The 13,673-nt window shown below is 41.6% G+C and overlaps 2 protein-coding genes and 2 long non-coding RNA genes across 11 annotated transcripts; 2 read left to right on the top strand and 2 right to left on the bottom strand.

Moving 5' to 3' along the window:
• Positions 1 to 275: 275 nt before the first annotated feature.
• Positions 276 to 6,313, bottom strand: inpp5e (inositol polyphosphate-5-phosphatase E). Of its 5 annotated transcripts, XM_027002861.3 has the most exons (12): positions 6,221 to 6,312; positions 4,933 to 5,407; positions 4,562 to 4,800; positions 3,716 to 3,839; positions 3,507 to 3,604; positions 3,294 to 3,418; positions 3,021 to 3,140; positions 2,636 to 2,743; positions 2,392 to 2,553; positions 1,652 to 1,767; positions 1,395 to 1,531; positions 276 to 1,153 (listed from the first exon to the last, which is right to left on the bottom strand). In XM_027002861.3, the coding sequence occupies exons 2-12, from the start codon at positions 5,356 to 5,358 to the stop codon at positions 1,024 to 1,026; spliced, it is 1,785 nt and encodes a 594-aa protein (XP_026858662.2). In that variant the 5' UTR covers positions 5,359 to 5,407; positions 6,221 to 6,312; the 3' UTR covers positions 276 to 1,023. The 5 variants fall into 5 exon arrangements, with proteins under 5 accessions (XP_026858662.2, XP_026858661.2, XP_081570165.1 ...); XM_027002860.3 differs by having other exon boundaries at positions 4,562 to 5,407; XM_081714038.1 differs by having other exon boundaries at positions 1,060 to 1,200; positions 4,562 to 5,407; positions 6,221 to 6,313.
• Positions 5,191 to 9,503, top strand: LOC145657846 (uncharacterized). Its single transcript, XR_014123730.1, has 3 exons — positions 5,191 to 5,330; positions 8,917 to 9,005; positions 9,327 to 9,503. It is a non-coding gene; the product is annotated as an uncharacterized LOC145657846 (long non-coding RNA).
• slc75a1 (solute carrier family 75 member 1) lies at positions 7,250 to 13,072 on the bottom strand. Of its 3 annotated transcripts, XM_027002894.3 has the most exons (14): positions 12,956 to 13,072; positions 12,581 to 12,639; positions 11,383 to 11,592; positions 10,373 to 10,469; positions 10,183 to 10,286; positions 9,845 to 10,003; positions 9,530 to 9,718; positions 9,288 to 9,396; positions 8,938 to 9,049; positions 8,457 to 8,565; positions 8,118 to 8,208; positions 7,954 to 8,001; positions 7,703 to 7,792; positions 7,251 to 7,446 (listed from the first exon to the last, which is right to left on the bottom strand). In XM_027002894.3, the coding sequence occupies exons 3-14, from the start codon at positions 11,527 to 11,529 to the stop codon at positions 7,343 to 7,345; spliced, it is 1,359 nt and encodes a 452-aa protein (XP_026858695.2). In that variant the 5' UTR covers positions 11,530 to 11,592; positions 12,581 to 12,639; positions 12,956 to 13,072; the 3' UTR covers positions 7,251 to 7,342. The 3 variants fall into 3 exon arrangements, with proteins under 3 accessions (XP_026858696.2, XP_026858695.2, XP_026858694.2); XM_027002893.3 differs by lacking the exon at positions 12,956 to 13,072 and having other exon boundaries at positions 12,581 to 12,689; XM_027002895.3 differs by lacking the exons at positions 12,581 to 12,639; positions 12,956 to 13,072 and having other exon boundaries at positions 7,250 to 7,446; positions 10,183 to 10,254; positions 11,383 to 11,523.
• On the top strand, positions 9,639 to 12,793 carry LOC145657845 (uncharacterized). Of its 2 annotated transcripts, XR_014123728.1 has the most exons (5): positions 9,639 to 9,778; positions 9,868 to 10,025; positions 10,172 to 10,271; positions 10,409 to 10,510; positions 12,655 to 12,793. It is a non-coding gene; the product is annotated as an uncharacterized LOC145657845 (long non-coding RNA). The 2 variants fall into 2 exon arrangements; XR_014123729.1 differs by lacking the exon at positions 10,172 to 10,271.
• Positions 13,073 to 13,673: the final 601 nt, after the last annotated feature.

Raw genomic sequence — 13,673 nt, 5'->3', positions numbered from 1 at the left:
AAACAAAGGAACATATTAGAGGAGTCCAGAGGCAGTTATAAACTCAATCTCAGGCACTTTCTAATAGCAGTGAGGAATGTGATGTGAATACATGATTCACTGTTACAATAGTCATTCCAGTCCATGCAAGAGGAGTACGGTTACTTGCTTCTGCCTTGTTCCCAAGAAACCGTGCCGCGACCATACAAACATGGCCGGAAGACGCCAAGTGAATTAGATTTTTTTTTTTTTTTTTATGAAAAGTTAAGGCAATGGACAAGCATCCACTCTTAGTCTGTGTTCAGTGTTCAATCTTAATGAGCACAATTTCTACTTGCATTTTCCACCTGCTGCACCTCTAGCAGGTACAAGTTACATTTTAAACTGACAGTTCAGGAATAAAACAAATTAAATGGTGCATAAAATGATCACATATTTGTGTTAAAGATGGTACCAGTGAATGTTTAAAACAATTACAAAAAAATATCTCTAATTTCAAGCATGTAATTGGGATCCAAAAGTCAAACATAATTTGTTCCGCAGAATCTTGAAGTCGAGCTGCTGATTTAACTGTACAAGGCCATTGAACACTGCTTTAGTTTGAAAAAATGTGCTAGTGATAAAATGTCATCTGTCCTTAAATATAAGCATACAAAACAAATACAAAAACCAAGTCACAGAGGCATAGCTGTTAGGTAAAACAGTACACAAGGTAAGTGGGTTATAAAAGTCCATCTTGAAATGGGAGTCCTCGTCATTTCTAATGGCCTGTCCTACGTACCACTGTGTAAATAAACCGTTTACTGAACAGTGTGTGTCCTAATGGGCAACGGCAGCTGGCAGACGTGAACATCCAGCCATTTTTCAAGCCCCCACGAAGGTGTGGTAAACACTACTTAATAGTCTGGATGGTGGCCACACACTCCATCTCCCATAATTCCTCTTGGTTCTGAGTTTCCTCTTGGTTCTGAAAGTCCAGCTTCCTGAGTTGGTAACTCGGCACAGAGGGAACGACTGTCAGGCTCGTGGCATCCTGATCCAGGATCAGGAGATGGAGCAGACAGCGCTCTGATTCTTCATCACAACTTCCCTCCTCTTCAGCTCTCGGGTCATCCTCCGTCTGATGCCTTCTAGGTATACAATCCTGTCGAACTGGCCCGCACCCAAGGGAATGCTAGAGCACAAGCATGTGACATTGACGGTCAGTGACGGCTAGAGGACCTTTCATGGAAAAAAAACCTTTATCTTAAAACCTTCCTTCAAACCTATTTCAACATTGGTACGTCTTAAGCTTTCAGTTGCATTTTCCTAATATAGATGTAAGGAACCCAAGGCTAAACGCATCCCTTATGCGAATCCATAAACACTCAAATGTGTATAATGCCTCCAAAATGAAGAATTGGTAGAGTGCTTACTTGTCTCTACCAGGCCGGAGTTTGACCTGGAACATGCCAACCACGGGCCGGTGATCTGACGTTTTGATAGAAGAGCAGGAGGTGTACTTAACCACTTTGATATCATCAGCTTGTCTGTTCCTGAAAAGGATTCGATCCTACAGTAACAATAATAAAGGAATTTGTTGGGTTTTTTTTTAAGAAATCTACAGTTAAAAAAAAAACAAAACAAAAAAAACACCACTTCCAAGGAAGAGCTGAAGATAATGGTTCCTTACTGTGTATGAGGGCGTTCTCTGCTTGGATGTGGTGTCATAAACATCACAACCGATGTCAAACTTGTAAGTGGGAGGGAAGTGGATAGGGGCTTCCTGAAATCCCTTAAAGATGGAGCCTGTGAACAGGAATCACTAATTAAGTATATTCATGAGATCTATTGTTCCATCTTACAGTATTCATACATTATGTATGCTTGACACCCTGAGTGATGACTCTATTAGGAATACTTATCTATCAGGCGTCCATACATTTCAGAGTCAGTTGTAAGTTATCATCAACTGCTGCTGACCCCACTAATGAACTCTCAAGTCAGCTAACTTTACCCTCTGTGTGTAGTGTCAGCTCTTTCACGTGTGGCCTGATTTTGACCAAAGGGTAGTTGTTAACTACATGCTTTTAATATACATTTATTCTGTAATAATGTACACTTCTGCAAATACTGTTTATGCAAATACAGCATGGACCAATCTATACACTTATACAGACATATACAGAATCCAAACATGACTTGTCAGGTCATTCATGAAAGAGCTCACTGCACAACTGGCCAGTGAACAAGACAAGTCCCCACTAGTCAGATAACTTCTGAGTACACCGAGATGGCCAAAAAAGCAGTGATGACCTCTAGGCTATAGAATCATCACTCAGTGTATTAAGGAAGTTTAAGTGACAAGCTCAAGATAAAGTTAAGGTACTGGTTTTCCAAGGAATCATCAATGAAGAATCAGTCCAGACTGACCATCTTTCATTTCTTTGTGCAGCTGATCATGCTGGAGGAGGGAGCCCATGTTTGTCCCAGTGTGCTCATTCAAAATGGCATCTACCCCATGCCGGTCTTTACTTAAGCGGAAGTTAAAGTCCCCGAACCAGAAGACCTCGTCGAACCGGGTGGTCACATCCGCTGGGGATAAAGGTGCCGTGCGACATTAAGTCACTGAGCGATCCAACATGCAACACTGAAGGGGACTTAAATACAAACTCACAGGCAACGGAGCGGTAAGGGTTGGTGTCGGGAAGACACCTGGGAAGAGCTAAAGCTTCTATTATCTTGTTGTAGTCCAAGATCCTCTCATACACCTTGGAATCTCCAGCTGGAAAAGAAATGCCCCCCCCCCCCCCTTATTACATGGAACTAAAGTGTAATATGGGTATTCATTTCATGTAGAAATTCTAAATCAGAGCTGTCTGAATCACAGCCTGAAGGCTACCTGAAACACTTATCTGTCTGCCTCTATCTTTCCTCTATTTCCAGAGAAAAAAAATTCTGGAAAAATTCCTGCTTTAAAATGCAATATATTATTTCATCATCATGCCTTTAAAGATTCTGTGAAGCATGTTGCTTTATTTAAAACAAACTGTCTTACTTACAGGTAAAATGAGATGTGATGAAGAGGAAGGACGTCCCAAAGAAAGTGAAGCCGACGCCCACTGCCCCTTTGGTCTTAATCTGTGAGATGATACGAGTGGTGACAGTGGCATGTTCCACCTCTACACCGACAACCCAGAAGGGTCGCCAGAAAGCAAACAAACAATCAGTCTGTGCTGATTCAAAATCTGTCCAAAGTGAAACACACAGTAGATTTTTCTAACCTAAAAACAAAACTGCGCATAGCCAACGACCATACAGGACAAGCAGCTTACCAGAGCAGAACCAAATGAGGTCCCGCCGCATAAAGATGGTGAGATACAGCACTCCATGTGCAGCTGCATAGAGCATAACATAGAATGGCCCTAGAGTCTCCTGCAGTCGGATCTCCCATTCTCTCCTGTTAACACACAGAGGTCACTGGGTGGAAAGTGAAGAAAGACAGATGTGAAGAAAAATGACACACACAAACAGGAACTGCAGCCTACCTGTCAGGGCATCCTTCCTGAACTCCAATGATATAGAAGTCTTGTGCAAATTCCATGTCTGTTGGGAGCAGCAGGTCATCTAGGCTGCTTGGAAGCCCCTGCAAGCAGCACAACAAATTCACCATTACTGCACAGAACCTTTAGGACATTGTTCCGGGGGCCAATGATGCCTTACAATGATGGGGTACAGCACTCAAGCCCTCACCCACCTTCTCTCCCTGCATGTTCCAAGTGGCGATGCATATCCCCACATGCCTGTCAGGAAAGTAGCGGTCTAGCTCTTCAGCACCGAGCAAGGCACCACTCCCCAGAACGCTGCCCTCGAGAAAGCTCCTGACACCAACACCAGGTGGGTGGGCAAGTGAAAAAGAAAAAAAGCCACTGATTTAACATCATGTCTAAGATTTAAAGTACATAGAATGAATCCATGCACAAATAGAATAGTAATAAAATACACACTTGGCCCAGGCAGTCCCATTAGTTCAGTGGACACGTGTAACAGTGAATGAGGGTTCTTTTGGTGGAGCAGTATGTGCGGATTCTTACTGATCCAGCCCTGAACCCCTTACATTCACATGGCTCTGCACTCTTCATTTCTCACTCCCTCATACACAGGTTAAAAGGCCCAGTCCTAAAGCGTACTTTAAGGAATTATTTGTGGTAAATTTACATGTGGTAAATTCAATCATTGTGTTCTTGAAATGTAATAGTTATATTTGTTGGATAAATAAGTATGACTGACTCAGTGTAACCCTAGGCTGCGATCAAATTACATCATTCTTTACACAGGTTAAGCACATATTAATAACAGGACTTGGCAATGCACAAAGCACTCAACAATAACAGGGGTGAGTGCATGCAACAGAAACAGGAAAGACAACCTAGTCATAGCAACATCTGCCAAGCTGCATCAGACATAAACCATTCAACTACCATCATGACATCTTAGCAGTGCTGAATGACAAACCTAGAACCCAGGAGACGTGTTGCTCAGTCAAAAATGTACAGTCTACAACAAGCAAGCAAACAATCCCAGAGAAATTAAAGAACTCTACCTGTTCCTCACATCTTTTGGTCGGATCGGATTCAGCGCGCTTAGGGTGGACTTCATGGAGTTGACCGAGGTGCTGTCCAACACCATGGTGTCTAAAAGGCGGCTGTCACTGAAGTTTCGGTGCAGCCTCTCCGCAGGGCTCCCCCTCCCATAATCCAGGCAATCCCTGTCAATCCGATTAGTGGACCTTAAGGAGAGGGAAGTGATGCTGTTCTCCAGTGGAGGGAATGCTCCTATAGGCTGCAGGGGGGACAAAATGATTTTGGAGGGTTTCGGTTTGTTTCCAGCCAGACAGCCTTGCCCATGAAGACATTCATCTTCCCCGGGGAGACTACTACATCGGTCCCGGAACGGCGGAGACTCCCCTCTCACCCAATCAGACGGGCTCCCTCCAGTCTGCCCATTCTTCAAACTGGTAACGCTGCCGAGAGTAGGAGGTGCCCGGTCTTCCTTAAGGGAGTCCGTGGAAGAGCCTGTCTCAGTCGGGTCTGTGAGGCTCTCCTGGCTACTCTTCAGTTTCCTCCCCCTTATCTTCTCCTCGGACATGGGGTTTTTGCTCCCTTTCCCCATACTCGGAGGTTTGGGAAGGAAGGGTGGATGCGGCTGGTAGGGACTAATCGTCGTGGCCTTATTTCGCTCATCCTCAGGGTTTAGGAGTGCTTCACTAGACTTCTTGGTACTTCTGATTTCGTTGCTGATTCCATCTTTTCCCCCTTCTATGTGGAAGCTACGTGTATCCTTCCTGGAGGGAGGTTCAGCAGGGTGGAATGGTATGATGGCGTCTCCATTTTCATTCATCCTAGTCTCTCACTTGTTTTCAGATGTAAACAAGTGCCATGGTCCTCAACTGCTTACAGTTGGGGAGGAAAAAGGGTTACTGCCTGGCATAAACAGGCTTAATATTCACTTATTACTTAATTATAATTAGCTAGATAGCTATTTGTATGATCTCTGAAGAAATTGGCAACGATACTTTCGCAAACAAATGTACATAGATGACCAGACAGAACAGAACCAAATGAGTTCTCAAATTTAAACAGGGAATACAAGCGCCCCGAAACTGAAGCTAAACAGTCTGAAAGAATAGTTAGGAAAGAAGTTAGGAAGCCAAGTTGCTAGATAGCTAGACGTTCGTTAGCCTAGCTAGCTACATAGCTGACAGGAAGATGTTAATAATTTCGCATCTTCTTGCATAACAGCACTAAAACACAATAGTAAGCCTTTGTAGTCTAATAACTAAATTAGACAGGGCCTTATAGCAAACGTTAGACTGGCCTGGCGTTTTTCAGCAATAACCAATGAGCTAGCTCTCTAACTAGCAAGCCAGTAGTTACATGTTCATCTGTTCCGAGTTATATCGTTACCTAGCGATCTGTGTCTTACTCTGAACACATTAGCTAGGTTAACTAGCTAAGCACTAAATAACATAGTTAGGTAAGGTTATCTAGGATAATCTGGTTGGCTAAATCGGTGTCACATAATGCTAGCTAGCTAACGTTGGTTTAGTAGCTAATTTAGCTAGCTAGCTAGTCGGCTAATTTATCAAATATGGCTCGCCAGCTCGGTCGCAGTGTGCAATAGTGGAATTTCTGAATGAAAGTATATATTTAAAAATTACAATCCAAAAACTGAGAATAATCATGATACGGCATCCCGTTACCTTAGGCATCTTGCGTCAGAGCAAACTTTTTTTTTTACTTCCTTAGCAACCGCCGGGCGTTTAACACCCACCAAAGAGAGAATTGACCAGATCAGGATATTGCACAGCGCCACCTCTGGTCAGGCTTGAGCAGTTACAGTTACAGTTACAGTTACAGCAACAGCACGAGCAGTCTTCTGGAGCTCTGCCGTTTATATACAGAAACACACGGCATAGAACTATTTCAAACGATTAGTTATAGAATAACGGACAAGAAAATCCCAATTGTAAATCCAATATGAGCCTGTTTTCTTCAGGTATGTTTTTTTTACTTATGATGATAAAATTTACAGGTGATTTCACATTGTCCACCTTGTGCATGTAAAATGTTTCTTCTGCACACAGGATGGACAGTTATGGACACACTACCCTGTCATCTACAGGGGATAAACACAAAAGCACATGGTCATAGAGACCTTCCATTTCCCTGGCCTTAGGCAGTAGAGTGATATTATGCAAATATTACAGACTGATCTTGGATTGGTTTTGTGACTCATCACAAAGCGGGGTGCATTGGACGTCTTTCATTTACAAACCACAGCAAAGATTCATTCCATTTCCAGCACATTTGAAGCACAATTGTAGCCCTTTTCAGAACCAGACCTCAAAAGTGCTCACTTCATTACCTCACTGTTACTGGACAATGAAGGTTAAATTATGCCACAGACTCACTGCCAGCAGGAACTATTAATAACTTTAGACAGTGATTATGAAGCCGGAAGCATGGGTAAAACATGTATGTAAACCATAAACAGACTTTATATAATAATTTCTTTATTTAACAAACTCTTCTTTACAAAAGTCAAATATTACATACATACACATACACACACACACACACACACACACACACACATACATACATACATATATATATATATATATATATATATATATATATACACATATCACACACATACATATATATATATATATATATATATATATATATATATATATATATATACACATACATATATACATATACATATATATATATAATATAAAGAATGTGTTAGTCATCCCAGAAGGTATTCTAGAACAGAAAAAGTAGTGATTTAACTGGAAGTAGCATGAGTGCTCTTAGTCCTCTTTGCGCCTCTCCAGGCAGCCCAGTAAGAGCAATGGAACAGTGAAGAAGGCTGAACTGACAACGAAACACGTCTCAGCTCCAGCCAGCCAGTATACTGCAAGGGAAATATTACATTAGTCACTTATGTGAGCACCCGGCTATAAAGACTCAAGCACACGTCATTGTAAATGATCTCAACCAGGAAGAATTCAACTTGAAAGCTTGAATGTCAAACAGCCTTGCTTTCAGTAAAAGGAGTAGCCATGTAGATCAGTCAGTTCCTGGAGTGGTAATGGTAAATAGGTATACTTCGATAAGGTCCATTTCCTGCGTCTTAGCGACAACCAGACTGATGGTAAGCGATTAGTTACCTGAAGAGGCCACAACTGGACCTAGCGCTCGGGCCAGCGCCCCGAGGCTGCGGAGAATACCCATCACCGTGCCCTTCTGACTGGCAGTACCTGCACAACGAGCACATCAGGACTATAATTACTCTTAGAAGTGGGGCATGAGTGCAGGACACAATTACTGAAAATATAAATATCCTTATAATTCCACTGTCTTTACAGGAATAAACACATAACACTCGTGTCTAGCTGATAATCACAGAGGGTGGCCTCACCGTGTCCAGAGACCTGTGCTGAAAGACATGGCACAACTATGGCAGCTGCTGTAGAAAACAAAAAAGCATGCAAGAGGTGATGGATATTTTTTCAAACAAAAATAAAACTCTTTTATAAATGTTGCTTTCAAAAGACAGTCTATTCAAAAATAGCCTGTGCTTACCAAAGGAATACAAAAATAGGCCGCCATAGAGCACTACCAAGTTCCACGCTACCGCTATAAGCAGGAAGGCTGGAATTATTGATAATATTGCCTGCCAACATAAAAGTCCTACATAGTTAATGTGTGTCGCACTCATGCTACATGGTTAATGTTTAAATCAATTACGCATAATTTCTTTACCTTTAATAGCAACAATAACATAGGAAGCTTATTTGGCATGCATAACATAGGGAAGTTATTATACATTCGATGCTGGAGCTAGTTTAGTATTTCTTTAATCATGTTCTATTACTTGTGTTTGAATATTCTTTCTCCTGCTACTGAGAATGAGGGCTTTACCATGCGGACTGTTTGTATCTGCCAGCTTGGTTTGATCCTGCGGGCATATCCACCTTGAAATGCAGCCATGGCTATGCCAATGAAGAAGTACATCTTTCCCTGTTGCATGCTGGGAGCAAAATATTCATCTTACCATCTCAAAGAAGGCAAATTAAATCAGCTGACCACTGGCGCAATGTTATCGATCTTTACAAATTTGACTTTGAAATATAAAATCATAAGATCCCTGAAGATGGGAGTTAAATGAATGTCTTGCGATCCCCAAGTGATTTTACAACATTTAAGTAAATAACCTCAAAGTACTATACTAAATAATCAAAGAACTAAACACTTCTCTGTATCTCTATTAAGCTCTGGAACTTGTAGAATTGCCATGAGAAAGAATACACCATGAGACTGCCATGACCCTGACAGTTTCACCGAAAGTAATATGATGTGGGGTACTTCTAATGTATGTTAGATCTGCTGTGGCGAAGCTCACCTGGAGAACTGGAAGCGCTGATGGGTCAGGAAGCTCAGAGTGAACTCCAACCCAGAGAAAAAGAAGAGGTAGGCAAAGTAGACCAACCCCAGCACTTTAAGACTGTGCATTTCTAATGGACCAACATGACAAGAATGCAGAGAAAGTCAGGACATAGAATTGGAAAAACAATGAATTGAAAAGATCAGGTCTGGTGGCTATGTGAGAAAGACCATAATGGGTTTTAATGTTACCCAACAATCCTTTTTTTATGCTTATGGAAATGCTGCATGTACCATGAAACATGTATTATATGAAACTATCAGACAAAAACGCGTGTGAATTATAGGTCAATGTTCCTCTGAGCTCACGTTGTTTTGATGGTGGCTCCTTTGTTCTTGTGACTGCAGAGAAGTTGAAAAGGGCCACAGGGTTGAGGAGATCCCCCACCACCTGAACACCTGAAGAATCTGAGGAGCCCTTTGTTATAAGAAAATTATCACCTATTAAAACATGTCACATAAATATGGAAACATGGCTCAACTCAGCACATAATATAACAAGCAAATAAATATGATATTCTTATAATGTGATCAATGTTCCTTTATCCTGCCTTGCTGTCCTTGTGCAAAGTCTCTGGTAGCATGAGGAGGATGAACATCAGGTCTGCTATGGAGAAGAGAACTGCCAGCAGAGCTGGGCCTTGGTAGAACAACTCAGCGTCCGCTGATCTCAGCGCAAAGTAGGCCCCCATTATCGGGCCCAGGGTAAAGCCCAAGGAGAAGGCAACACCAATCATCGCCTAGTGGGAAAACAACGTGACAAGAACAAATCGGCCACCACAGCAACCAAACAAACACTGGTGAGACAAAACAGTTTATGAGGTGCCTGGTGTGCTAGATGCAACTGGCCCGTGCTAATGGCTCACCATTCCTTTGTTTCTGGCTTTAGGGCAAGGCAGGTCAGCAATGATAGCAGCACATAGGCTGACACTGCCCTTACACACCCCTCCCACAACGCGAGACAGGAGGAAAACACTGAAGCTGCGGGAAACAGCCCACAAAATGTAGGAGATCATCACCCCCACCTAGAAGAAGAGACACACACAGGTTTTACATCATGAGCACTCAACACCTTAACATTCCAGTCTACGATCACTCTGATCAAGCATATTAATCACCTCTGTGGCTAAGATTGTAAACAAAAGCTTTCACATAATATAGATTCATATTAAAGTCTACTATTTATATTAAAGTCTATACTCACAGTTGTTAAAAGCAGCAGTGGTCTTCTCCCATGATGATCTGATGCAGCTCCAAACACAGGAGAGGAGAGAAACTGCAGCAGAGAGTAGAGTGAGCCAATCAGTCCTAAGAATTGAAATACAGAGAAAATAATCATTGTCTGTCTGACAAGTTGCTCAGGGATAAGTCCTGAAGCTAAAAATAATGTTTACCTCCAAAAAGTACATTGTTGTATTTTGTTTCCATAGGAACTCCCACAGCCCCTCTGAACCAGTCCACAATGCTTTGCAGTGACTGGTACACAACGTCCTGTTTCAACAGATGAAGGACCAAAAAAACCCAAAACAAAAGTAAACACAATTTGACCTGAAAGCATCTAATGGAAATTTCAATATACAAGATTCAGATTTTCAATTCTTTATCACATACAGTACCCCTGTAGGTGTATCTTGTAGGTGTGCCCACAGCACATCTGTTGCTATGGACAAATTTGTGATACTTGTCTTCTAGGGTTTCAAAAGTGGTCAGTTTATATTACAGGACTGTTGTTGGCTGCGTAGTTGGAGGACTAACGCCATGTCACTGTCACTGCCTTCAGAATGACCCACCACTTAGAATAGAATCTAATTAGTAGTCCCATGTTCAGAAAGTGACCAGTGATTAAAGCATTGCAGCAGACAGGCTGCAGTCTGTAATTGTACACTTCTAAAATGCAGTGGTCAGCAAGTAGGCGTTTCTACAACAGTGACCTGCAGGTGCATGCTGACAAACAAATTAAACAAGCGATTATTGCAAACAGCAGTTTTTAATGAGAAAAAACCAACACGTGTCCACTGAAGGGAAAAAACAAGTAAAAATGGTTGCTGTCTTTTAAGCAAGTGTAATGCCTCCCAGGCCAAACATCTTCCTCGTTCCTCTACATTTGAGGAAATGCAGTTCATTTCTGTGCAATAATGTGTTGTGCCATAGCAGGTAGTTTTGTAGTCCCTCCCCACATCTGATAATGAAGGGGGGGGGGGGGGGGGCTCTTTTAATTGGTTTAAATGAACATCTGGATTCAGTGAACAGGATTATGCAGATACAAGTTGAAAAATACTGCACAACACACAATTTACATTAGTTTAAAGATCTGTGAACAGTTGGTCAGAGTGAGCATTCCTAGTAAGACCATTCCTTAAGAGAACCAGTCAGTTAAACTGGCCAAAAGAAAATGAGGTCTCACCTCTTTTTGACTGTAGTGGTCTAAGATGGAGGGGAGTAGGGGGAGTATTAAGGTGAACCCCAGCAGGTCCAGCAGAAGGGCGAGGAACACCACCCTGATGATTCTGGTGGAGTGGCCATCCTCCAAATGCTTCTTCTCCACAGCCATAATTCTTCTCTTTATGGGCCTCTTCAAATGTCAGAAGCTGTGTAGGGACCCTTAAAGCATCTCCTGTGGTCGGTGAGATAAAGCAAGTTTCTTTGAATGTGCTACACTGTAAGATGTCTCAGCTGGGTATGATTAACATCTGAACAACGCCAAAATCATCAACTTTGTTACTCCGTTTTCCATTTTTGTTTGAGGTTGTGAGCCTAATGATTTGACATACCAACACATGTTAAGCTACTTCATGGAAGGGGCAGTGGTAGCTCAGTGGTTAATGGACTTAACTTGTAATCAGAAGGTTGCTGGTTCAAGCGCCACCACTGCCACGTTACCACTGTTGGGCCCCTGAACAAGACCCCTATACCCCCAATTGCTCAAGTTGTACTCAGTCGTAATTGTAAGTCACTTCGGATAAAAGCGTCAGCTAAATGCCGTAAATATAAATATACTCCTTAATGCACGTTACCATCAGGAAATGTTCCCTTATGCGTGATGTCCGCAGTTAATCTTTAAGGACTAGGATAAAGGTGTGCCCATTACTACATACTATTTTAAAATATACACGAAGTAGAAACCTCTTACTAATATGCCCTTTTTGTTGTCTTTATACTAACGCAACGTAACGTGATTCTGACCGGCATTCTACTACTGTGAATTAGAATATTTCGAAGAATGTAACCTACAATACTTTTTAAAACTTCATCTATATATAGGGGTGTACGCGGTATTCAAACAAGTCATTTACCTGTTGCAAACGACTTCGAATTATCCCAGTACCGTTCTCAGCATAATAAATTGTTTGAGAAAACATCGCAAGTCTAAAAGGCGTGCAGTTTATCTCATCGTTAATGAAAATATTCACATATAAACTAAGCCTATACTACTGTCATGATTCCAAACAGTGATCAGTTTGAAGAGGTTCATTCAAGTGTGATTTATTAGCCCCGAGTATTTGAAGCCGGCACTAACCATAGTAATATAGCTAGAGATCCTAGAAGAACAAGGTAATATAGATATGTTTAAGTACCAGACGATGTTTTGAATGAAAAATCACCTTAAGCCGTTGTTCTTCAATCTGTGCTCATCTACGATCTGACACAAACGGTCTCAATTCTTCTTTTCGACCAGGAAGCGGTATCAAGTTTCAACAAGAACGATGGAAAAAAAAAAAGAGTGTGACGCAAAGAAGAGGGAGACTGAAAAAAAGCCTGCAGGCGATTAAAAAGAATCGTCACCATTCTCTTAGTATTAGATGAGACGTGCCTTATCACGTATCAGTTACAAGAGGGGATTTTATTAGTTGCTTTTGTTTCTATGGTTATTCATATATTACTTCATTGATAATATAGATTATTGTTGCATTAACTAGATTGTTTAGAGAACACATTTTTGCACCCTAGCTTATTCTTTAACAAGGTTTGTCACAGACCTGTGCTTGCCTTTTTCATTTAATCTCTGCCTCCTCTGACTTTGTAGCGACTGTGTTTTGTACTCGAACCCTTTGCCTGTTTTACAAACTATGGATTTCGGCCCTGTGTCACCGTGGTCCCCTCCCTGGGGTCTCGGTTACTTTAGCAACTCTGTCACATTACTTCCTGATTTTCATTCTGTTCGTTACGCCCCTCGTTTTGTTTTCCCTGCCTGTCATTTGTATCACCTGCTCCTTGTTTCTTTCTCGCTAGACTTGTTATTTTCCCACGTGTTTTCGCTGTTAGTTCGCTGGCCTATGTCGTATGTACTAAGCCTGTGTTCTCTAACCTTTGTCGTGCTTCGTGTTGTACGTTTCTATTTTGCGTATTCTATTTCATCGTATGCTTTCGTCTTTCACTCGCTCCCCGTTTTTACGTACAACTATAATAAACGTCTATGGCTCCTAAGCAATGTTTGGAGTCAGCCTCGTTACAGCGGAGCACAATGTAATTCTTCCACATCTGTTCACTGACGTAGGAAATCACTAATAATAATGGTGGTAATTCTTTATACTATATCACCACTGTTAACAGTGTGATTATACCATTAATTGTGTATTAAAAGTGTATTATTCTGAGTAACAATATTTAACAATTCCATTACAAACTGCAGTCAAACGAATAGAATAAAGAGTATAGACACATTGGTATGCTTTAATTATTAAAGCATAATTAAAA

This window comes from Electrophorus electricus, chromosome 5 (genome assembly GCF_041902795.1).
Source record: "Electrophorus electricus isolate QZ-2024a chromosome 5, ASM4190279v1, whole genome shotgun sequence".
Lineage (NCBI taxonomy): Eukaryota > Metazoa > Chordata > Actinopteri > Gymnotiformes > Gymnotidae > Electrophorus > Electrophorus electricus.
This window is presented reverse-complemented; position numbering and strand designations above follow the sequence as displayed.